The sequence below is a fragment of the Diadema setosum genome, chromosome 6 (assembly GCF_964275005.1).
Source record: "Diadema setosum chromosome 6, eeDiaSeto1, whole genome shotgun sequence".
NCBI lineage: Eukaryota > Metazoa > Echinodermata > Echinoidea > Diadematoida > Diadematidae > Diadema > Diadema setosum.
In genome coordinates this window covers 13,258,377-13,282,690 of record NC_092690.1, presented here as the reverse complement: position 1 = coordinate 13,282,690, position 24,314 = coordinate 13,258,377, and the positions used below count along the sequence as shown (strand labels likewise).

The following is a 24,314-nucleotide window of genomic DNA, read 5'->3' as shown; positions in this document are numbered from 1 at the left end:
GAAACACCATTATTAAGTACATAAAAAATAGGTAAATGATCAGATATATCTGTCACCATTATCCCAGAAAAAGCACTCACATTATCATCATAATTTGAATAAATATTATCAATCAAAGTCATTGACTTATCCGTTATTCTTGTAGGTTTGCTTATCATAGGCAAGAATGAATGGGCATAAAATGTTTCTAAAAATTCATGTGAATAAGAGCTAACATCAAGTTTCATCAAATCTATATTAAAATCTCCAAGCAATATACATTCCTTATGCTCTGAATTAACAACAGATAATATCTCTTTCAAATGATTGAGATAACCTTTTACAGATTTACAGGGTGGTCTGTAACACACACCAATAATAACATTTTTATGAGATTTATGTATTTCAATGAACAACGTTTCACATACATCATTGAATATACTAATATCTGGTCTCATAACATATTTCAGATCTTGTTTAATGGCAAGAGCTAATCCTCCTCCCTTCTTATCTATCCTTTCTTTACTGACAATATTATATCCACAAAAAGAATAACATTTTGCATTGCTAGAATCTAACCAAGTTTCTGTCAATGCAATAACATTAAAAGAACACTCAAGAGAATCCAATAACAGTGTAATATCTTCATAATGTTTTGGTAAACTCCTGCAGTTCATATGAAAAACAGAAAATGATTTTTTATATTTACAATTATAAAATGCACTAAAATCAGCTGGGGTAAAATATTTTGAAGTCTCACTATCCATATCTTCCTTCAAAAAATCCTTAATATCATTGTCAACACAACAAAAGTCTGATTGATGAGAGTGCATTGTTTCAGAATTGAAAAAAGTATGCATTGCATTATAAAAATCAGTATCAGAGGAGTGCATATTAAAAGGTAATTCTTTACCAATGCATACATGACAATACCAGGATAATCTTTCACTTTCACCAAGTTTTCCAAAATCATCGAGTGAAAAATTAGGAATACATTCTACATGCACCAGATGGGTACATAAATTACAAAGCAGTGATACTTCTTCAGAATAAACAGGCTGTGAACATGTAACACACAGACATGAATTAAACATACTACAAAGGTTAAAATGTATTGTTAAAAAATAAATGAATAAATACAGTATCAAAAATACAACTTAAAAAGCATACACAATGCAAATAAAATCATACACAGTTTATGTACAATCATAAAAAACAAAACTTTATTTAAGTCAAAAAAAAAAAAAATAAAGGTCATTTCATGACATCCCATCCCCCCAAAGGTGACGGAATGTCACCATCCAAACAACACACAGAGGCAATGGGAAAGTGCCTGTTGTTCAAGTCCGTGTCTGTGAAACTTTTCTAAACCGAATGAGATATCTTATCTTCATGGGTGAAGTTAGGCTAGCATTCCCGCAGTTTACTTCAACAGAAAAGGATTGATCAATCACTTGTACAAAATACACCACAGGTCCTGAGAAGCACTAAGGTTCTATAAATCTAGGCACTCTGACTTCTTCATCAGGAGAATGAGTTTCGTTACAGGCCTCTTTGCGACTACACCATCCGCAGGTTTAACATCAACAACCCTCACCAGATCGTCTTTCCCTGGATAGAGTTGCACAACTTCAGCCATTTTCCAGGACCCACGTGCTTTGTCTTCACCGATGACAAGTACCACGTCGTGCACTGCGAGGTTTTCGACAGACTGTTGCCACTTTGGTCGCGGGGAGAGTTTGTGGATCCAAGCTAACCAGCGCTGCCAGAAGCCGTCAACCATGGCGTTACAAATTTCTCTCCGCTTCCTGGAGTCGCCTTTGGACTCTTCGCAAGGGACCTCTGGGCAAGGCAAGTCACCTCTTCCGATCAGAAAGTGATTTGGAGTCAGCGGCGGATCGTCTAATGGCGATGATGACATGGCAGTGAGGGGACGACTATTGATGACACCAGATATCTGCGTAAAGACGGTCTCCCACTCCGCAAATGTCAGACGATCAGATGTGACGAGATGCCGCATTCCCTTCTTCACCTCCCTGACCATTCATTCTACGGCTCCTTGATGATGAGGCCCCAGCGGGTGGTCCGAATCTCCACTCAGCGTTGTATCTGCGACAGCGTTGTCTCACTTGGTCGTGGTTCAGTTTCAGGTTCAGCTGATTAATGACATTGTCCGCTCCCCTGAAACATGTACCGTTGTCACTGATAAGCATGGATGGGGCCCCTCTGATGCTGACAAAGCGTTCAAGAGCCTGCAGAAACGCCTGAGTGGATAAGTCTTGTACGCATGTCAGGTGCACGGCCCTAGTCACCGCGCAGGTAAAGACCGCGCAGTAACCCTTTGTGGTAGTGTTCCTGCTCAACTTTACGTTTACTGGTCCGAGGTAATCTACCAGTGTTGTCTGGAACGGGGGTGTGCAGGGTTTGACTCTGAAGTCCGGTAAGTCCGACATCTTCTGCTGGACTGGCTTTCCTCTGTGTTTCCTGCAGACAACACATTCTTGAACAACATGTTTTGAGATGCTCGTATCTCCAACAATCCAGTACTTCTTCCGAACTTCTGTTGCCGTTCGGAGATGACCCCCATGGAGAGCGTGAGTGTGTCTGTCACGTACAATCAGCAGACTGATATGATTCTTCCCAGGGAGAAGGTACGGGTGACGAACATCAAAGGACAGTTGTGCACGATCAATACGCCCTCCAACACGGTACACGTGGTCATCCTCATCATAGAATGGATCCAACTTCAGGATGTTGGGATCACGAAAGTCAATGTCTCTTTGCGCTTCTCGGATCCAGTACAGCTCTGCTTCCTTGATGTGTTTCAAAGAAGGCCACTGAGAGATCTGGTGAGTAAGCTGCTTCAACCATAGCTTCTTGGGAACGTCCTTCATGGAGAGGACTCTGGCTGAAGTCATCAATAACTTTGGCCAGCTGGAGTACTTAGTGGCATCGATCATTGGAGGAGGCCTGGATGCAGTGTTGACTGTGACTGCTAAGGTCTTAGCATTCCTGGCATGAAATTTCTTCTGCTCTGGATCCTTAGCGTTTACAGTAATGTTCTCCGGTGTCTTGGGCCAGGATGCAGGAGACAACTTCAGATACTCAGGCCCCTCGATGACTCTCTTCATTTCTGCTGCAGTGCCTCCCCTGGAAACCAGGTCGATGACGTTCTGGTCTGTAGGAACATACGCAATATCCTTGTAGGGGTCAAACTCAGAGGTAATCTCACCAACACGGTAAGCAACGTACGAGCGAAAGGACTTGGACTGTCCCCGGAGCCAGCTGATAGCAGTCATACTATCAGTCCAGATCCTGGAGTACGCAATATTGAAGCGCAGCACATTCTTCAGGGTGACCATCAGTCTCGACAGCAACAGGATTGCTTGTAGTTCTTTCCGTGGAATATGGACTGCTTGAGTGGAGTGAGGCGGGCTCTTGCTGCAACAAATGACAGCTGCGCTTCAGAGTCTGTGGAATTTGACCATCTCAACCACACGCCGATGCCCATTGCATCCTCTGAGGCATCACTCGCGCCGTGCATGGACACTTCCGGTAGAGGCCGCCTCCCTCTGTACATCTCGGGAATTCAGCACCGTGGGATTTCAATGGTGGCTGCTTCCTGTAGATCGCTGTTGATGGCACTCAGGAGTGAGCACAGTTCAGATCTGTCATTCAAGGGGGTATCCCAATCAACACCCAATTGCCAAAGCTTCTGCAGCAGAATCTTGGGGCGAACGAGAAGTCCAGACAACATACCAAAAACGTCGTAGTATGATGCTGTTTGAGCTAGGATCTTACGTTTAGTTGATATCGCATTGTCAGATGTCTTCACTTCCTTAACACTCAAGGTGTCTGTTGCCAGATTCCAGCGAGTACCCAGAACAGTTGCCACACTGGTGTCTTCAGTCTGATCACACACTTCTTTGACATTCGACTGCCACTTTCTTATGGAAAAGTTTCCCTTTTTCAACGTCTCTGTCAGCTTTGACTTTAGTTCCAGTGCCTCTGCAGGGTTGACGACGGACTCATTGAGGTCATCCATGTAGAACTGTTCTGCAGCCACCCGCTTCAGTCTCTCATCATTAGGTGCGTGCTCATGGATTACGTGTCTCAGGGCGACGATGGCGGCGGTGGGGGAGGACTTGTCCCCGAAGGTGACTGTTGTGAGTTCGTAGATTTGGATAGGGTGATTTGGGTTTTCCCTAAACACAAATCTGTGGAACCGCGCATCCTCTGGCTGTATTTTGATCGCCTGAAACATTTTGCTGATGTCTGCAATGACGCCGACTTCGTTTTCACGGAATCGTAGCGCAACGTCAATGAGGTTGGAATTGACATTTTCTCCTTTAGCAAGATAGTCGTTGAGTGAATGTCCCTGGTACTTCGCTTTGCCATCATACACTACACGTACTGGAGTGGTTTTGAGTCCTTGACCACTGCAAAGTGAGGAAGAAACCACATCTTTCTGTTCGCTTCTCGGTCACGCAACAGTTCTTCGGTAGTCACATGCCGTGAAACACCTCTGTTGAGTTGCTCTCTCATCTGTTGACAGTAGATCTCCCAGTCTTCAGGCCTTTCAGCAAATTGTTTTTCCAGACACATTTGTCATTTGACGGCATATTGGAAATTGTCAGGAAGATCATCTGGGGATCTTTTCCAAGGAAGTCCGACCTCATACGAACCATCAGGAAGACGAGTGACACTCTCTTCCATTTTGACTGTTGCACTCTTTTCTTCAAAGTCGGCAGTGCAACGACATCTCCTTGGTTCTAGACCAGCTGTTTCCAATCCAATGTACTCTTCGAGGGACCCTACGGCTGAAACATTTACATAGTTCAGTAACGATGTCGATCCTGCTGATTTCCCCCCTTGGATGAACCATCCAAGCGGGCATTTGACAGCTACCGGTTCGTCCGATCTCTCACCACGGATGTACTCCTCCCAGATCATGAGGTGAGTATTGTCGACGCCAAGGAGGACGTCGATCATCTCTGAATGAGCAGTATCAACATTGACATCTCTAAGATAGTCATATTGCTGTAACTGGTCTGGTTGTATGATGGGGGCATCACCGCAAGGTTTATCAATCTCTGTGGCGGTAATCGGGCAAGACCAATTACCCTCTAGGTCCTCGATATGGCAGTCTAGGACTCTTAGCTTCTTGCTGATTTTGCTGCCGCCAACAAGGATCAAATCATGGTCTTGAAATGAGTCATTAGCTGACTTGGGGAAAACACCTTCCCTCAGAAATGTGGCCTGACTTCCCCCATCCAGTAGTATGCGCACCAGACGTTTCTGGTTACCGTAATGCAGGTAACCCATGACCGTTGGCAGGGTACTCTGAAGGTGCTCGGTGGAGGTCACTGTCGACACCTTTGCTGTGCTGCTGGTCGGGCGACTCTGTGGGTTCCCTTGCTGGCTCTTTGCATTACTTCCGTAAACCACAGGGCAAATCGAGGCAAAATGCTGGTCACTGCCGCAAGTCGGTATGCGGCATGGAGCGATGTACTGGCAACGGCTGTGATCATATGGGGACTTGCCAGCAACACAGTTATTATGGCCACATCGAGAACAGAATCCATTCCCCTTCAAGATCTCATGTTTCTCTTCCAGTGTCAAGGTCCGGAACTTGTTGCAGTTCTTGAGGAAATGTGACGTCGTCTTAGCATGAAGAGGGCACTTGAGAGTCGGCACTTTTCTGTCTGTGTGGTGCTGCCCACTGTCCACGGCCGCGTTTGATGATTTGGTCATCCTCTGCGATGACCCAGTGTTTTCAGTGTCTGCCGGCGTAGCTTTCTGAATGACGATGTGTTCTCTAAAAAGCCATCTGTTGAGTCCAGACAGTGAATCAGCAGTTCCGTCATCTCTGACGCTCTTGTAGAATCCAACGCGATGTTCCTCTGGTAATTTACGCTTTATGGAACAAAGCATCATCTTGCTGTTCATTTCGCCTGACAGTCCGACTGATTCAGCTTGGGTTTCGAAATTCTGCAGTGTTTGGATAAATCGGCCCATAGCAGGAATGTCGATTTTGCCTCTCCTTTCATACGTCTTGAGGTTCTCCAGGTCCTTCATCAGGCTGTCAACTATACGGTCTCTGTCCCCAAAGTACTCGTCGAGGATCTCCCATGCCCGCTCGACGTTAATGCAGCCTCTGATCATATTCCGTTCCTTTGAGTTCACCATGGCTTCGGTCAGCTGGTAGAAGCATTCAATTTCATTGAGCCCCACAGCGCAGTGATTGAACAGAGCTTTGAATCTCTCGTAATCTCTGCTGTTTCCATTGAAAGTTGGGTATTTCATCCTCGCCATTTTTGACATACTCCCGGCTCCGGAAGTAGAAGGACGCGACGTGAGGAGTGGTGTTGCAGGAGAGGCATTTGAAGGCGGACTTTGCTGAGGATCAGATGCAGTTGTGGCGGTGTGTTGCCGTGGGGTCATTGGTGTTGAGGGCATAGACGCTCCATGTGTATCTGACGCAGAAGACTGAGAACAGCAGTCAACAGTCCGTCTTGCTTCTACCAATGTCTGAATGAATCTGGATTCACAGTCACTCATCCATTTTTCCTCTGTCTCAAACTCTGCATCATCCTCAATAACTTGCGTCAGCTCTTCATGTTTCTTTTCAATGCCTTCAAACTGCAGTCCTCTGCTTTGCTGATATGCTTCTGCAGCATGCTGACATGTCTGTCATCCTTTATGAGTCTATCTAAAATTGTCAGCGTTCTGGTGAGCTGTCCCTTCAGATTTCGTCGTGAGAACCTCAGGCCTTTTGGATTCTCAGCCATGGTAAATTCTGCAGGTCAGCCAGATTGTTGTTGAAGATGTTGTGTGATCGGGAGTGTAACTAATTTCCATGTTGCTGCAATAGACCGAACGCACCGTTGAAACACAGGAGAAGGAAGCGTATTTAAACTTTGATTGTTTCCTGTTTATTCTGTGGTTACTGTAACAGTGATGTGCCGGTCATGAGTAGATTCAACAACAGTGTTGAGATTTCTGTATGCGATTAAAAAAAAAAGATGGAGCACAAAAATCAGTATTAAAGTTCAACATACATTCGGATCAAATAACACAATGTGTATACTTTGTATTTTGTTATCTATACACTTACTTGGATGAAAATAATCATCCGTGAACTTGAACTAGAAGTTATGTGTCCCTACAAATATTATATAGCAAACACAACTTCAAATGAATGTTTCATTAAAAAACTCAGTTGTAATTCGCAACTCTCGGAAAATCCTTCCAAAACCTTACTTTTCATTTATAACAACAATATGTGATTTGTTTCCTTCCTCAACAACAATTAGAGCAATATTACTCCCTATAATGCAATACACGTATGCAGGTGAGTAATAATCCCTAACAATAATACAGATCAGCTTGTTTGTTGTATTTTGTTTTGCAATTTTTCCTCAAATATAACAAAAACAAAATTTAATGTCTTACTCCTTTGTTGCATTAACTGTAAGCTGTGCAGAAATTTCCCTATACTATTCCCACAAGTTTACACTTCAACTCTCATTACATTATACATGTACATAATATATCAACAGGCCACAACTCTGCGTGGTTTTGTCTTAACAACCTGCCTACAATAATGAGCAACCATACAAAGCCCTACAGAGGAGTAATGAGAAAGTGTTTGAACACACAAACAGAGCCCTATCACACTACTCAAACTAAAATATCCATCCGCCTGTAAGTTTTACATGCACCCATGTGTGGCCCCAGCCTTTCCACACAATATTCATACGCTACTACTAAAAACAAGTTCGTGAAATCATCAATAATTCAGTCACTTTCAGAACTATAACAACCATTCTAACTATATCATTACTTTCATCAACATTTCTACACAATTCCTTTTCCCCTTTTTTTGGTTAAACAAAGGAATACAATGAATTATAATGTCGATACAGATCACGAAACCCATGTGAAAACAAACCACTCTCAATCATTTTCACATACACAAACTGTGTGACACAAACTGTAACGATACAGTGTACAAACTTGTAGGTGAATACCACTTTAGGAAAGAATGTCTTGAATACTACCCACATTTATGCAATGCCAGTCATCTTACATATTCTATATCTGACAAAGCTTAGATGGTACAAATCTCAACATACCTTCATAGCTGTAAAAGGTCAAAAACAAGAAGAAATCTGGGTTCACTCTTGGCGAACTGCCAAACTTCCCGAACACATTCTTTTGCTGGTTAGTCTCTGTACCAGCCGTTTCATTTGTAACAGCAAAACAAAACAAAACAATATATATATATATAGTGGAGCGGCATAGCTTGAAAAATTAGAGGAATTGTGCATTTTATGATAAAAGCACCAAATTTCGCACACATGTTGACAATGACATTTGAAATAAATTCAGATATTGGGCCATTGTAAATAGCGCCCTCAGCGGCCATGGCAGCCATTTTTCAAAATGGCCGCCATAAATGCCATTTTTCGTTAAAATTTACAAATTTCAGGAGGAAAAATCAATAAGGATTTGCAAACGAGTGGGAAATAACATTTAAAATTGATTTAAATATTGGGCCACTTAAAATTGATTTAAATATTGGGCCACAGCAAATTGCGCCCTCAACGGAAATGGCAGCCATTTTCAAAATGGCCACCATAAATGCCATTTTTCGCAAAAAAAAATTTAAAAATTTCAGAAGGGAAAACCAGTAAGATTTTGCAAACGAGTGGGAAATAACATTCAAAATAAGTTCAGATATTGGGCCATCGTAAATAGCGCCCTCAACGGCCAAAACAGCATTTTTTTTTTTCAAAAATGGCCGCCATAAATGCCATTTTTCGCAAAAAAAATTTAAAAAATCAGAAGGGAAAACCAGTAAGATTTTGCAAACGAGTGGGAAATAACATTCAAAATAAGTTCAGATATCGGGCCATCGTAAATTGCGCCCTCAACTGCCATAGCAGCCATTTTTTTTTTCAAAATGGCCGCCATAAATGCCATTTTTTTGTAAAAATTTACAAATTTCAGAAGGGAAAATCAATAAGATTTTGCAAATGTGTCGGAAATAGCATTCAAAGTAAATTCAGATATTGGGCCATCGCAAATTGCGCCCTCAACGGCGATGACAGGGATTTTTAAAATGGCCGCCATAAATGCCAGTTTTCGTAAAATGTCAAAAATTTCAGAGGGGAAAATCAATAAGATTTTGCAAACGAGTGGGAAATAACATTCAAAATAAATTTAGATATTGGGCCATCGCAAATTGGGCCCTCAGCGGCCATGGCAGCCATTTTTTTCAAAATGGCGGCCATAAATGCCAGTTTCCGTAAGATTTTACAAATTTCAGAAGGGAAAATCAATAAGATTTTGCAAACGAGTGGAATATAACATTCAGAATAAATTTAGATATTGGGCCATCGCAAATTGTGCCCCCAATGGTCATGGCAGCCATTTTTTCAAAATGGTCGCCATAAATGAAATTTTTTTCTCTGAATTTACTAATTCCACAAGAAAAGTCAATAAGATCTTGCACTCAATTCAAAAATTTCTTTTGAAATATATCTTGCGCCTATGTATTACATTATTGTAAATAGCGCCATCAATGGCCATTGCAGCCATTTTTCAAAATGGCCACCATGGATTCCATTATTTTGTATTTACTGATTTTACAAAAGGAAAAGTCAATAAGATTTTGCACACAATTTGAAAATCATGTTTGAAATAAATATTTGTATTAGATTATTATAATAAATATTTGTATTAGATTATTATAATACTGCCCTCAACGGCCATTGCCGCCATATTCCAAAATGGCTGCAATTGTCATAATCATTTTGTTTTAAAAAATGGTAATTTCAGAAAGAAAAGTCAACAAATGTGTACATAAATTGAAAATCATGTTTAAAATCAAACAATATAATATCCAGGTTGCACTAACTCTAGAAATTGTTCCATCGCAAATTTTCAAGAAGAAAAAAATGCTAATAACGGTAATTGCAGCCATTTTCCAAAATGGCTGTCATAGATGCCATTTTTCTTTTATGAAGATGTCCTACTGCCGAAAGAAGACAATAAACATTTTTTTGCGCAAGTTGACAATTACATACAAAGAAGTGTAAACATTGAGCCATCATAAGCTGTGTTCTCAATGACTATTACAGCTATTTGCCAAAATGGCTACAATACACTCTTCTTTTTCTTTCTTTTTTTGAAAATTTGCTTAACTTTAGAAGGAGAAGACAGTAGAATACTCACAGAGACATTGTGTAATCTGAAATAGGGTGTTAAAGAAATCATTTGAGGAACAACTAAAATAAACAAGGCAAATGCTTAGCGATTATATCTCACCAATGATGAATGCATATTTTAGGTGGTAAACATGAAAAATTTCCGAAAAGAGTGTCACAAATGTACACACAAGTAGTTATGTACAAATGTTTAATGTATCAAGGCTGTATGCATGGTTGTTTTAATGTGTACATTGTATGTACACAGGGTGACCAGATTAATGGAGAACATTCTATATGATATAGATATAGTACATACAGGCTGACCAGATCAGTGGAGAATTTTCTATGTGGTATACAATGTAACTACAGTACATGTTTGCATGTGACAGGAAATACATTATAGCTCACTCAATCTAGAATGATTTCACCCATTCCAGAAAATTCTGGGAAGTGCTTGCATGTTTGGCTGAGTGAGGCACTGCCCCTGTAACCCAATGTGATTGGTAGTTAATTTTGGCAATGATGTTATGCACATAGTTAGGCAGTGAGTCATCCAGGAATCCTGGAATTTGGACTTGCTAGTATGTTCAGGTATGTGGCCCCAGATTGGAGAAAATTACAGAATGTGCTAGAAAGGGGTGAATGGATAGTATATAAGCTGGAGAAATTCTGCAGTAGGCAGAGTACCCAACACCTCTGCTCTGAGAGTTACGTCACTTCTGGCTTTGAAGCGACTTGTTATAGTCAGTCCTGTGTTACCTGCTGACCTGCTATACAAACTGTGTTTGTGGAGATAAGGCCTGGGAGACATTTTGCCTGCAGAGAATTAATTTGCCTACATTGGAGATAGACTCCATATTTTAGTGTCAACGGACATTATTACGGCAAAGCTGTGATGGGCTGGATTCCTTGCTGGACATTATAAAGTGAATCATCATTCAACGCATCAACTGGACGTGGTCGTCATAACATTTGGATTCTGCCCGTTTCCTGTGGATTCTGCACGTTTCGCTGTGGACGTATATCCTGGATTTTTACCCCGGATTAATACCGAGGATTACCACAACCTGCGCCTCTGGATTTACGTCTGAGGTATCATTCATCGGTGCATCGCGGATCATTCATCTGTGCATCGAACATCGTATCTGGACACTGTCAAAGGATTACTTGCTTTCAAATTTGGCTGTACTACGTGTAAGTGATTCCACTACCGATTTATAATTGTTTCTATTGATCATTATTGTACTGATGTCAAAACCGATTACGAGTCTGTACCCACAATATCACTGTTAAAGACACCCAGTCGCGAGGATACATGGACATATTTCAGCCGCGGGCGGCAGCACGTAAACTCGCTTCCGAAGTTGCTACGAAGCGAAATGTGTGTGTGCGCAAGACATCCCTAAAGCAATGTATCGCGCTATAGTATCTCGTTTGCTCGCTTGATTGATCTGAGCGCGGGGAGTACGTTTTGTGTAATGTGAATTGAATGTATGGTATACTGTATGTACTGTGTGATGCAATGTTCGCATGAGCTATGTAGCTAGCTGCCTATACTTCGTACGACTACAGTGTACGCCTTCTCTTCATCGCACCGTCGATCGTCGTCACCCGTTAACTACACTGTAATCGTCAGATCAGATTATATTATATAGGTAGGGTGGCCATCATGGACGATGACACATCGTCATGGGTAGCGGATATTACCGCCGAGTTGTCCATTCTGAACGCGGACGATTGGGTCGGAGACCCTGTGTCTTGTATGGTAGCCCTACTACATATCGACCACCCTTATTGAAACCGACCGCGTATAATTCGCGCACTGAACACTTAGTACGCACTTCTCTGCGCGCAAAGCACATAAAAATGGATTGGCTTTGAATGTAGATGAGGATGGTGTGGGAAAACGCGATAATTCATTGTTCATTAATGGTTTTAATCAAGGACAAAATTTCGAATGAATATTTTCACCGAATCGTAATGACAGCACAATGTAATGTCTATGGAAGTTTCTAAAAGGCTTCTAAAAAGCTTCGTACAACACGGTGTTCAATACAACTCGGTTTGCGTGCATTGTCAATGCAAAAACAGCGGTCGATCCTAATAACGCGATTTACCGCGGGGAGCTGAAACGAGGTCACGCAAGTTCGTCGGCGATATTTTTGCACTGAAACTTCGAATCGAAAACGGAACAACGGCATTTGATAGAGCTGGATTTTCTCAATCACGTAGATCAAGTTTTTTACGTGAATTTCAGTGTTAAATATTCTTATCAAGCAGAAAACATTAGGCGGTCGATTAGTAGTAGCTCCAACCATACTTGCCCTGGCGTGTGTAAATTCAGGACGGGGAAGCGACTGTGCCCGTGCAGGGCCAACGGCCACAGTTGCACTGCACAGTGTAGTGGCCGTGGTAGAAGGGGGCCGTGCACCAACCGACATACCTTCAAGTCGAAGTAGGGCCTAAACTAGAATCTATTATTGTTAGATCTATCATCTTTGAACCTATATTTCCCCTGTTTAAACGTTAGAGTTCTGATCTATTGGGTTAGACTACATGCATGATGGAGCTTGCGATAGATCTATTCATTTTTTTTTTAATTTATTTGCGAATCCTAAATCATATTCTTGGGGAATTTGCATAACATGATTGATATGAAAAACTTCTCATTTAATGGGACTAATGACATTAAACTGACCCAGCAAATGTCATTTCAATTACGGCATTATCATAATTTGACATAAATGAGAACGCGGAATTATACATAGAAAAATAGGCCTACTTGTCGATCAAACGCAAATGCCCTAGAGTTACTGATACTAGATTAGAAAAAGTCATTCCACTTCAATCATTGATTCATGTGTAGACTTCTACTTACACATCATCTGGATCTGGATTCCTTGAAGTTGTTGACTTGGCCAGCTGGGGTTGCTTGATTGGCGTAAGCCGTGGCAACACAATTCCACCGTGCATGTCGTAACACGAATTTGCACATTCTAAATAAAAATTCCTGCAAAACTGTTCATGCAACTCCAGCAAGTGGAAAGCAAATTTTTCATGGGCACGCTGACGCTGAAGCCTCCCCCTCTGGTCTCTTACTTGTCCTCCAGCTAAGAACACGTCTCTCTGCGTTCTCCACTCGTCGATAGCGTCAAACAAGTAGATACGTTGCCTCGAGTTGGACGGCTGTTTGATCTCCATTGTGAGGTTTCATTACTAAACCAAAGCCAAGGCTAAGCCGAAACAGTACAGCACTTTTTATTGCAAACAGTACTCGCATACCACACACAATATTGATATTGACATACCGGTACCGACGACTTTCTATCAACTTTGTTATGTTACGATCCGGCCCAACGTAAAATTAAGCTGTACGTATACCACATGCAGCTGACGCAGCAGACAACATTGCACGATGAGATCATAACAACCTGCCATATGGCCATATGCATTGCAACTTGCTATACATGAAGCTTAGAGTTTTAATATTTCTTCATCAAAGCATATTTATAAATACCAAATATTAAACAACGTAATATATGAATAATTTATGATATTGTTATATAATATTTTCAGACATTTTGAAATATTATTGCTTAGATTGCTGAAATTGGCACCATAGTGCATATAAACAGAGACTGGAGCCAGATACGTACGTACGTACACCCGACAGCTCTCACTACTTTGTGTCGCGGACCGGGAGAGATTTTCATGCGCATGGCTGTTGTGCGGTTTTGTGCATGCACGCACCCATTCGGCGATTCGAATTCGGTAGGTATACGGGCGTCCATGTTGAAATTACAGTGGACAGCTCGCACGGCGCTCGTGCCCCATCTGGTTTTCGCTGGTGCGCTGCGTAGCGTCGTGTTCGGCATTCGGTACGTACGGGGGTACAATAACGGGAGGAGCAGCTTGTCGTGCTTTTCTACTGAGCTGCGAATCGCCTGCGACGACCGGCTGCCTTTAATAAACCGCCTGAACATCAGTTGATTGTTTCTTTTGTGCGATCATTCTCAGAGTGATTTTGGTCGTAACAAGAGTAATATGAATATCCAGGGATAATGGCGCCATGTATCAACTTTGACAGTAACACCATATCATTGAATATATGGGACTATATGACGTGTATCTATTCTAAAATGTGACTTCCTAAACATTCTTAAGACATTCTTAATGGCCTTTCATTTTACGAAAAAAAGTTAATTTACTTTATGCTATGCTTCCATAAAAACACATACATTTGATATCCATACTGTTAGCCGTCACACGCGAAATACTACAATTAGAACTAAACTGAAAACATGAATTTAGAACTAACCCATCAATGAAACCTTTTTTTTTTTTATTTAAATTTCTTTGAACACCAGATTGCATTAGATATAATTGCTCTTTAGCAGTATTCTATTGCTTTCTCCTTCTGGAATAGGCAAATAAAAAAAAAGGAGTGTGTGGAAGCCATTTTGACAAAGAGCTGCCATAGCCGTTGGGGACGATGTTTAAATGGTGGCTCAATATCTTCATTTCAAATTCAAATTCAAATTCAAACTTGAATTTATTTGAATATCTTTTGTCAATTTCCACAAGAAATTGTATTGTCTTCTGGCATTATCATATTTTCAAAAAATAAATAGCATTTATAGTGGCCATTTGGAAAATGGCTGCCATGGTCCTTGATGGTGCCATTTGTAATGGCCTCATATATTATTTTCTTTTGAATATGATTTTCAACATATGTACAAATTTCATTGATTTTCTCTATGAAATTAGCAAATCTTTCCAACAAAAAAAAAAGAAAATAAAAAAGAAGCAGACATCCATGGCGGTCAGCATGGCCCTTGAGGGCGCCTTCTAAGAAGACCTTATACTTAAATTTATTTTTGAGCAGAATGTTCAACTTGTTTGCAAAGTCTTATTGACTTTTCCTTCTGACATCAGCAAATTTTTGGGAAAAAAATGGTGGGGGGGGGGCATCCATGGCAGCTGTTTGAAACTTAGTGGCTGCTATGGCTTTTGAGGGTGCACTTTTGGATGGCCTATTATCAAATTCAGGTTGAATGTAATTTTCCACCTTTGTGGAAATTCTGATTGACGTCTGCAACACTTTACGAAAAAAAGACATTCATGGTGGCCATTTTGAAAAATGGCTGGAATGGCCATTGAGGGGGCAATTCGCAATGGCCCAATAAGTTTACTTTTGAATGTAATTTCCCACCTGTTTGCAAAATCTCGTTGGCTTTCCCTTCTAATTTTAGTAAATCTTTTCGAAAATATAGCATTTATGGTGGCCATTTTGAAAAATGGCTGTCATGACCGTTGAGGGCGCAATTTCCGATGGACCAATATTGAGATTTATTCTAAATGTCATTTCCCATTTATAACCAGAATTTCATTGACTTTTCCTTTTGAAATTAGCATTTTTTTTAAATGAAAAAGTGGCACTTATGGTGACCATTTAAAAAAAAAAATGGCTGCCATAGCCACTGAGGGCGCAATTTTCAATTGCCAAATATCTGGATTTATTTTGGATGTAATTTCCCGCTTGTTTGCACAAAAGAGAAAAAACAATTGGCTTTTCCTTCTGAAATTTGCATTTTTTAACAAAAAATGGCATTTATGGCGGCCATTTTGAAAAAATGGCTACCATGGCCGTTGAGGGCGCAATTTCCGATGGCCCAATATCTAGATTTATTTTGAATGTAATTAATATTTATGGGCAAAATCTTATTAACTTTTCCCTTCTGAAATTTGCAAAATCATCGAAGGAGTGGCACATTAGACAGCCATTTTAAAAAATGGCTGTTATGGACGTTGAGGGCGCAGTTAACAATGGCAAAATATTTAAATTCATTTTGAATGTAATTTCCCACTTGTTTGCAAAATCTTACTGGCTTTCCCTTCTGAAGTTAGCAAATGTTTTGAAAAAAAATGACATTTATGGCGGCCATTTTGAAAAATGGCTGCCATGGGCGTTGAGGGCGCTATTTCCGATGGCTCGATATCTAGATTTATTTTGAATGTAATTTCCCATTTGTAACCAATATCTTGTTTACTTTTCTCTCCTAAAATTAGCATTTTTTACGAAAACATGGCATTTATGGCAGCCATTTTGAAAAATGGCTGCCATGGACGTTGAGGGCGCTATTTACGATGGCCCAATATCTAAATTTGATCTGAACGTGATTGTCAACCTGTGTACGAAATTTGGTGCTTTTATCACAAAATGCACAATTGTTCGGCTATGCCGCTCCACTAATATATATATATATATATATATATATATATATATATATATATGTATATAAAGGTCATTTCATGACAGTAAGTATAATCTTATCATTGATATTATCAGTTTATGTTCCATATCTCTATCTCATACATCTCTGTTTCGTTTATTCTTGCATCACTCCATTGGTTAGCATGTACAGACCAAATTGCTTACCAGAGACAATACAAACATGTATGTCGAAAGCTCCCACTGCACCTCGCATCCTTCTGTCTTTCGTATCGAACAAGTCACCTACCAATCAGGTATTACGGTGTCAATCAAGTTACATGTACTGCAGTGGTATTTGCACAGCAGTAGAATAGTACAGTATGTATTACCAAGTAATGTACAGTGAATCAGTTTTCATGAAGTGCTTGGTCAAGGGCTAACACCCGTAAATACAATGGAATGTCCCAGAGCCCTTCACAAATTCGTTCCAAAGATACCAAAATAAATGAAGAAAAAAAAATGATTAAAAATCAATGATGTAGTTTGGCAAAAAATGAATGGCTGTAGATATTGAGTATGAATTCCTCTACAAACTGCATTTGGGTTGGAAGATGAAAGCTTTTCTGATGGAATTTGAGGGGACTATATTTCATTGGGTACGTGTACGGAAAATAGGTGATTTTTTTGAGTGACAAGAACTCGTAGTCTCGCTTTGCGGACCCCTGGACAGAATTTGGACTGAAGAATCCACCCTGAAAATTTGATGGATAAAAGGGTATATCTCACTTATCCAGGTTAGTGAAGCTAAAACACCTCATTTCTCCCAGCTATTTTACAGAATTTTTTGAAATTTGATTTTTAACACACATCCCTATGGGGAAATATTTATGGGTGAGAGCCCGTTAATGGGAGCTAGCTACTCTCGCAGCTCGCCGGTCGCGCGTTGGGATGTGCGAGTTCATCGCTCTCAGCAGGGAGTGGTGGGAAGAGATTTCTCCGTCTGCGTGTGCCGAAATTATAGCGAGCTGCCTTTGCAAAAGACTATGGCTGAACACGAACTTTAACAATGCATAACTTTTGAACCGGGATTTTGAACGAATTGTCCGATTTTACATGTGTCTAGTTATATTGCTACATTCTTTCAATTCACACAGTTATATTATGTTTGCGCCACATTCTCATTTTACTCTCTGTGTGCAAATAAGTCAAATGCCTACAAATCTCACACAAACTTATGGGCAAGTATGACAGAGTGTTAAAGAGTGTGTACAATTCTGGTTGAGGTGAGGATTTAACTTTTTATGTGTTGCGAGCATTCAGAAACCACTATAGGGGAAATCAAAAGTTTATTTAGTGAAAATCGGTTTTGATATGACTGAAATATCCAAAAACTATAGGTGAAACAAAGAGATCCCGATAAAAGTCGTGGCCTGTCGCTTTTTATTATTATCGCTTTTTGTTTTGATATCTCGGCCATTTGAAAACCAATTTTCATCCAATAAACGTTGACTCCTTCTTAAAATTACATGCTCTTTCATATTTCATAAGAGGTTTCTCATTATCTCACTTAGGAATATTATAAACCCGAATACTCCCCTCAACCGGAACTGTACAGTCACTTTAACTAATTTATAGTTACCATCCCAACGATTACATATTCAATTTGATACTAATCATACTCACATGCTAGTATATTTCACCTTTATTCTCGTCCTGTTCAAGATATCAACAAATAAAATAACCGGAGGGCCAAACCCCAAAAAGTCGCTTACTTAACGAGTGAGTTGCACTCTCTCTACAAAGTAAGTAGACCATGCTTATTTTCAAGTTTTTATTGTAACAAACAACATTCCACTGGTCTACCTCAAGAAATTTGTTGCGAAAGCCTCCAAATCCAAGATGGCGTCCAAGATGGCCGCCATATTTACTGAATTTGTTATTTGAAAGATAGAATTTGATTGAAACATCAGATTTCAACAAATTTGATGTCATGTGAAAGAGAATAAAATTTTCTACAAGTTTTTGTGGGTTATTGTGATAACTGGATTGAGATTTTAAGGAAAAAACACTAATTTTTGATATTTTTCTGAAAAAAAGGAAAATCATGAAAATGCTTGATTCAGCATAAATCAAAGAAAGACGGAAGGATTATCTTGAAACGTTTCAAGAATTTTGTTTGACATATAATTAATATTTGAAGAAAATTAGGGGTCAGTACAGTTTTTGGTTCAGGAGTTATAATGTCTCAAATTTGAAAACTCACTATGTAAAAATGGCCACTTTAGTTGTGACAAGACCCTGTTGGTCGTAAAAAAGCCTGCGCGCGCCAAGACTACTACACGCACCACTGTCACTGGCGCTTGTAGCAGTGCCGGTGGTGCGTGTAGTAGTCTTGGCAAACGCAGACTTTTTCTTTGACAAACAAGGGTTTGTGCCTGCAAACTAACTTTTCATACCAAGTGGTAGCTCAGGTGACGCTGATTGCTTTTATTTCAAAGTAGATTGTTCTGAAGCAGATGAGATGAAGCAAAAAATATCTTTCAAATAGAGGTAGAAGCTTGAAACAACCTTGCTTTAGAAAGTTTAAAACAAAATTTGGATCAATCACTCAAAAAATTTAAGATTGCAGGCCATCAAAGCTGACATAGTGTATTGCGCCAAAGTAAATGTATCATTTCGATTTTGATACAATTTTGTCTGTTTTGCTGTCTATTTATATGGTTTTTATATATTCTGAACATTTTAATGCCATTTCAAACCATCTTAGGTTTTTATGGTGACATTTTCAGAATGCACCATGAATATTTCTCTAAAAAGTAAGAAGAAATAAAATTAAAAATGTTTATGAAAACCATGCAGAAATTAACATCTTTCCCATATAATCAATATTTGGAGAAAATTAGAGGTCAGTATTGTATTTGGTTCAGGAGTTATAATGTCTCACACTTGAAATCCCATTTTACATAATATGTTATTTACACGCATCTGTTCCCAAAGACGTCACAGAGGGTCAAATCCAAGAACGTGCTTACTTTTCGAGTTCCACTCTCCCTATAAACAAGACCATACATAACATTAAGAATACTAAGCAATGTTCCGTAAGTACACCTCAGTAGATTTGTTGCAAAGTACAGATGCGGTCCAACAGGGCCGCCATTTTATTGAAATTAACATTTCAAACATAAAATTTGATAGAGACATTGGATTGCAACAAATTTGATGCCATATGAAGGAGAGTAAAACTTTCTAAAAGTTGATACCACTTTAGCTGTGTATTGTGATAAATTGGGGGGGGGGGTTGTTTGCTTCTCTTTTTTGGGGGGATCCATATTTTTATATTGTTTTGAAAAAAGGAAGAAATGTAAAAATGCATGATTTAGTATTTATCAAAGAAGAACTGAAGAATTATTGTGAAACCTGCGATTGAGATTGAGATTTACTGAGATTGAGACATAATTCATATTTCTGGAATTACAGGCAATATCATACGCTTTGACAAGTTAACATCTAAAACTTGAAAAAATTATATTTATGCATTATAAATTTTGCTTACAATGTGTTTACATGGTCACATGTAATACTGTAATGGTCTAGTGACTTGCAAGTACCTGCAAACTAACTTTTCATGCCAAGTGGTGTAGGTGACGCTGGTCGCTATTACTGTAGCATTTCATCATAGTAGATTGTTCTGAGGCAGATAAGATTGAACAGAAAGTATTTTCCAAAAAGAGATAGGAGCTTGAAATTTGGCACAAATTTTGCCAATGTGTAATATTTAGCGATAAAAATAGTATCCACACAAAATTCAAGATGGCGGTAATTAATCGAGGTTGTCGTTCAAGGCATTATTTACCATTGTGCACGTAAAACAAAAACCCAGCTTTACTTAATCCCTCAAACTAGTTCTAAACTGTGAGTTAGGGATTAATGTACAAACTTAAGTCAGTATAATTAATGCTAAATATTGTTAGATATACTAAATAGATCTGATAAGAATGTTTTTTTATGTCAACAGTTATCATGGTTATGGTTTCTTGAAAAGAAATGGTGATATCTCCGTATGTTTTAGGCTTTATTATAATTTTTTTTTTTTTACATGGTAGAATGTTTTGTAATACAACTAACCTGCACATATAAATCGAATGTGATATCTCTCCCAATGGTAAACAATACCTTTAGTGTGTTGCGTCAAAGTTGAATCTCAACTTATAACTTATAATTTGATATGTTTTTTTAATCTTCTTATATTGCTGTCTACTACATGTTTCTATACATCCGAACGATATTGCACTAGTGTAACCATATTGAGGGTCTTTTTTTTTGGGGGGGGGGGAGGGGGGTGGAGCTCATTCCAGCGTTTGGGTAAGGCCCAATCTTTGACAAAAAAAGAAATGCTTTTGTATCAAAGATATGCTTTTTTACTTGTATGTTACTCTGCTGTTGTAGAAACGTGAATGATGATGGTTTATGTGTAATAATGTTCGATCCGTAGATGTCCTTGAAAGCCCTTCTGATCCGAACCCCCCCCCCCCAAAAAAAAAAAAAAAAAAAAATCCAACATGGCGGCAATTTCTCAACTTTGCTCTTAAATGTGTTGTGCGAAATTACTTTTCAGTATATTATTCGAATAAAATTGTCCAAATTGATTATTCGTGCTGTATATTCACATTTACAAAAGCATGCTGAAACTGTATTTTCCGTTATCAGATTTTTCTTACATTGTTTTTAGGCTGATTTCATGTGGGTTATAGTGTCACAATTGATCTGAACTTATGCCATTGGTAGATGCTTTCCTATATTAGATATCAGGATCACTCGAGAGTGAAAATGTTCATTTTCATTCATTTTAGAGTGACCTCGGGGATCACTCGAAGAGTGACGAGTGATCCCTAAGGCAGGGCTCGACACTAACGGTGGTCCGGTGGCCCGGGGCCACAAAAAACGCACGTCGGGCCACCAAAATGTCAGAAATGAAGAATTTGGTGGCCTGATCGGGCCACCAAAAAGGTCGGATATTTGCCTTTGGGCCACCAAATATAAAAGTTAGTGTGGAGCTCTGCCTAAGGTCACTCTAAAATGAGTGAAAATGAACATTTTCACTCAAAAGTCACTCCAATTTCACTCTAAATTCACCGTTTTCTGTTATTCACTCCTCACATCAGAAGTAAAAACTTCCACTCGATTTGTTTTTTCTTTTTCGGAGAGTGGAATATAACTGGTTTTAAAAATGTGTCCATAAAAACTTAAGACGGTTTAAGATAGCACAACAGACAAATTTGTATCAAAAACGAAATAATACATTTAATTTGGCGCAATACACTATGTCAACTTTGATGGCTGTCATCTTGATTTTTTTTTTTTTTTTTTTTTAGCGGTTGATCTAAATTCTGTCTTAAACTATCTATAACAAGATTGGTGCCAAGTTTCAAGCTACTACCTCTATTTGAATTTTTTTTTTTTTTTGGCTTCATCTCATCTGCTTCAGAACAATCTACTTTGAAATAATAGCGATCAGTATCACCTGAGCTACCACTTGGTATGAAAAGTTAGTTTGCAGGCACAAACCCTTGTTTGTCAAAGAAAAAGTCTGCATTTGTCAAGACTACTACACGCACCACTGGCACTGCTGCAAGCGCCAGTGCCAGTGGTGCGTGTAGTAGTCTTGGCGCGCGCAGACTTTTTTAAGAACAACAAGGTGTTGGTCACAACTAACGTGGCCATTTTTACATAGTGAGTTTTCAAGTTTGAGACATTATAACTCCTGAACCAAAAATGATACTGACCCCTAATTTTCTCCAAATATTAGTTATATGTCAAACAAAATTCTTGAAACGTTTCAAGATAATCCTTCAGTCTTTCTCTGAGTTATGCTGAATCAAGCATTTTCATGATTTTCCTTTTTTCAGAAAAATATCAAAAAATGAGTGTTTTTTCCTCAAACTCTCAATCCAGTTATCACAATAACCCACAAAAATGGTATCAACTTGTAGAAAATTTTATTCTCTTTCATATGACATCACATTTGTTGAAATCTGATGTTTCTATCGAATTCTATCGTTTAAATAACAAATTCAGTAAATATGGCGGCCATCTTGGACGCCATCTTGGATTTGGAGGCTTTCGCAACAAATTTTTTGAGGTAGACCAGTGAAATGTTGTTTGTTACAATAAAAACTTGAAAATAAGCATGGTCTACTTAGTTTGTAGAGAGAGTGCAACTCGACCTCTGTTTTCAGCTTTTGGCCCCCCGGTTAAAAGGAAAGACAAAGTTTTTCATTATAGTCCAGGATTGTGACTCTTGCCAATCATCCTGTATACAAGTCAAACTTGTATAGCGCCCCCTCTGGCCTTTGGCCGCACAAAAAGGCTTGGCGTGAAGGGAGCCATTATAATGTGCTAGGATTTTATTAAAAAAAAAAGTGTCGGAAATATTGCACAGCACGATTGATGTGATGCTTTTTATGTCTTTGTGTCGTGATTATAGCAGACTAGTCCTCACGGTCATGGTGGGTCGATCCTTGCCAGAGAAGTGATGTCAAACACCTTGTATTGGAGAGGCCGGATTTTACCGTCCAAAGTGCCCCGAAGGATGGAAGTGCGGTTCTCATTATCATTTTAACTACACTTCACTTGACACACACGCTACATAAATGTGTGATAATTATGACAATTTGTCCGAAAGGGCTTGCTGCAGTAATTTCATTGCCAATAGAGGGCGTTAGTTCACATTATTATCAATACAGTCATGACGGACAGCTTAATTTCTCTGTTGGCCTATCAAAAGCGAATGTTGTTATTTTCCTTTAGTCTTTCCTTTTTTTTATTAAAGCATCGAGTGATGTTTGTTGTTGACGACCATGATGAAAACCTCCGATGTGAGATGAGTTGAGGATTCATCTTCACAGAGCTTTTTGTATACTAGAGTGAGCTTCTCAGCGAAATCTGCAAATGGCGAGGTCGCCCCGATATGCAGAATCCTTTTGGACCACCTGTCCTTTGCATTCTGCGTTGCACGGTCTAATCCTTTTTGTAAGATGAAAGCACACACATGGAAACGTTGCAGAAGAAATCCACCTCAAAATTGATAAACTCTAAAAGAAAGACAAAAAAGCGTCCCTCAACCCCCCCCCCCAAAAAAAGAAATACAGAAATCAAAATAAGGAAGATATGACATTCTCAACTTTTTCATTTCTTCTACAAACAATTCTTGACCAGTCATTATGAATATTGAAATGAGCGAATTGATGATGCTATACCCTCACAAGCTTCTATGAATATTATGAAATCTGGAAAAATTTTATCTTTACCTATTATAGGGAAGATAATATTACCATACCTAAATATATCAGAGTTAACCTATTTTTTTTCTTCTTCTAATTTTGGATGGTTTTAATGCAAGTTTGCATTTATACAGCTAAAACATGAGATTTTTGTAATTTTCGAATATGGAATAAATAAGAAATTGTGAGAGCATGCACCATCAACTTGCTTCTTTGAATATTCATAGAGACTGCTTTGCTTCTCAAGTCCATTTCCATCCCCAAGAGCGAGGGGAAAAACCCGAATGAACGAATAAAAAAAAAAGTGATGTTAGTGTATATCCCGGGTGAAAGATACTTTTTTTCTCTGACTTTATTCCCAGCCTTTTCCCCCTTTTTGCATCAGTTCATTTTCTATTGACATTCTGTACCTGAGGGGCCCACATTCTACAAGCATTATCTTTTTAATGGGTCCCTCCATTTTTCGATTTTTTGCGTATTGTTATATCTTCTTTATCACTTCAGTCAGTCAATTTACATTACAACGTATCTGTTACCAAGGCTCAAAATTTTATTTCTCTCAATTTACTTTATTTTGATTATGGAACCTTATTCTCTGTTACCAAAGAAAGTTAACTGTTAATG

At 39.2% G+C, this 24,314-nt stretch overlaps 2 protein-coding genes across 2 annotated transcripts; both read right to left on the bottom strand.

Annotated features, from left to right (window-relative positions):
• Positions 1 to 1,976: 1,976 nt before the first annotated feature.
• LOC140229544 (uncharacterized) lies at positions 1,977 to 3,341 on the bottom strand. The gene has a single exon (XM_072309792.1). The coding sequence runs from the start codon at positions 3,339 to 3,341 to the stop codon at positions 1,977 to 1,979; it is 1,365 nt and encodes a 454-aa protein (XP_072165893.1).
• Positions 3,342 to 3,568: 227 nt separating this feature from the next.
• Positions 3,569 to 6,438, bottom strand: LOC140229543 (uncharacterized). The gene is made up of 2 exons (XM_072309791.1): positions 4,661 to 6,438; positions 3,569 to 4,418 (listed from the first exon to the last, which is right to left on the bottom strand). The coding sequence occupies exons 1-2, from the start codon at positions 6,436 to 6,438 to the stop codon at positions 3,569 to 3,571; spliced, it is 2,628 nt and encodes an 875-aa protein (XP_072165892.1).
• Between the last annotated feature and the right edge of the window lie 17,876 nt (positions 6,439 to 24,314).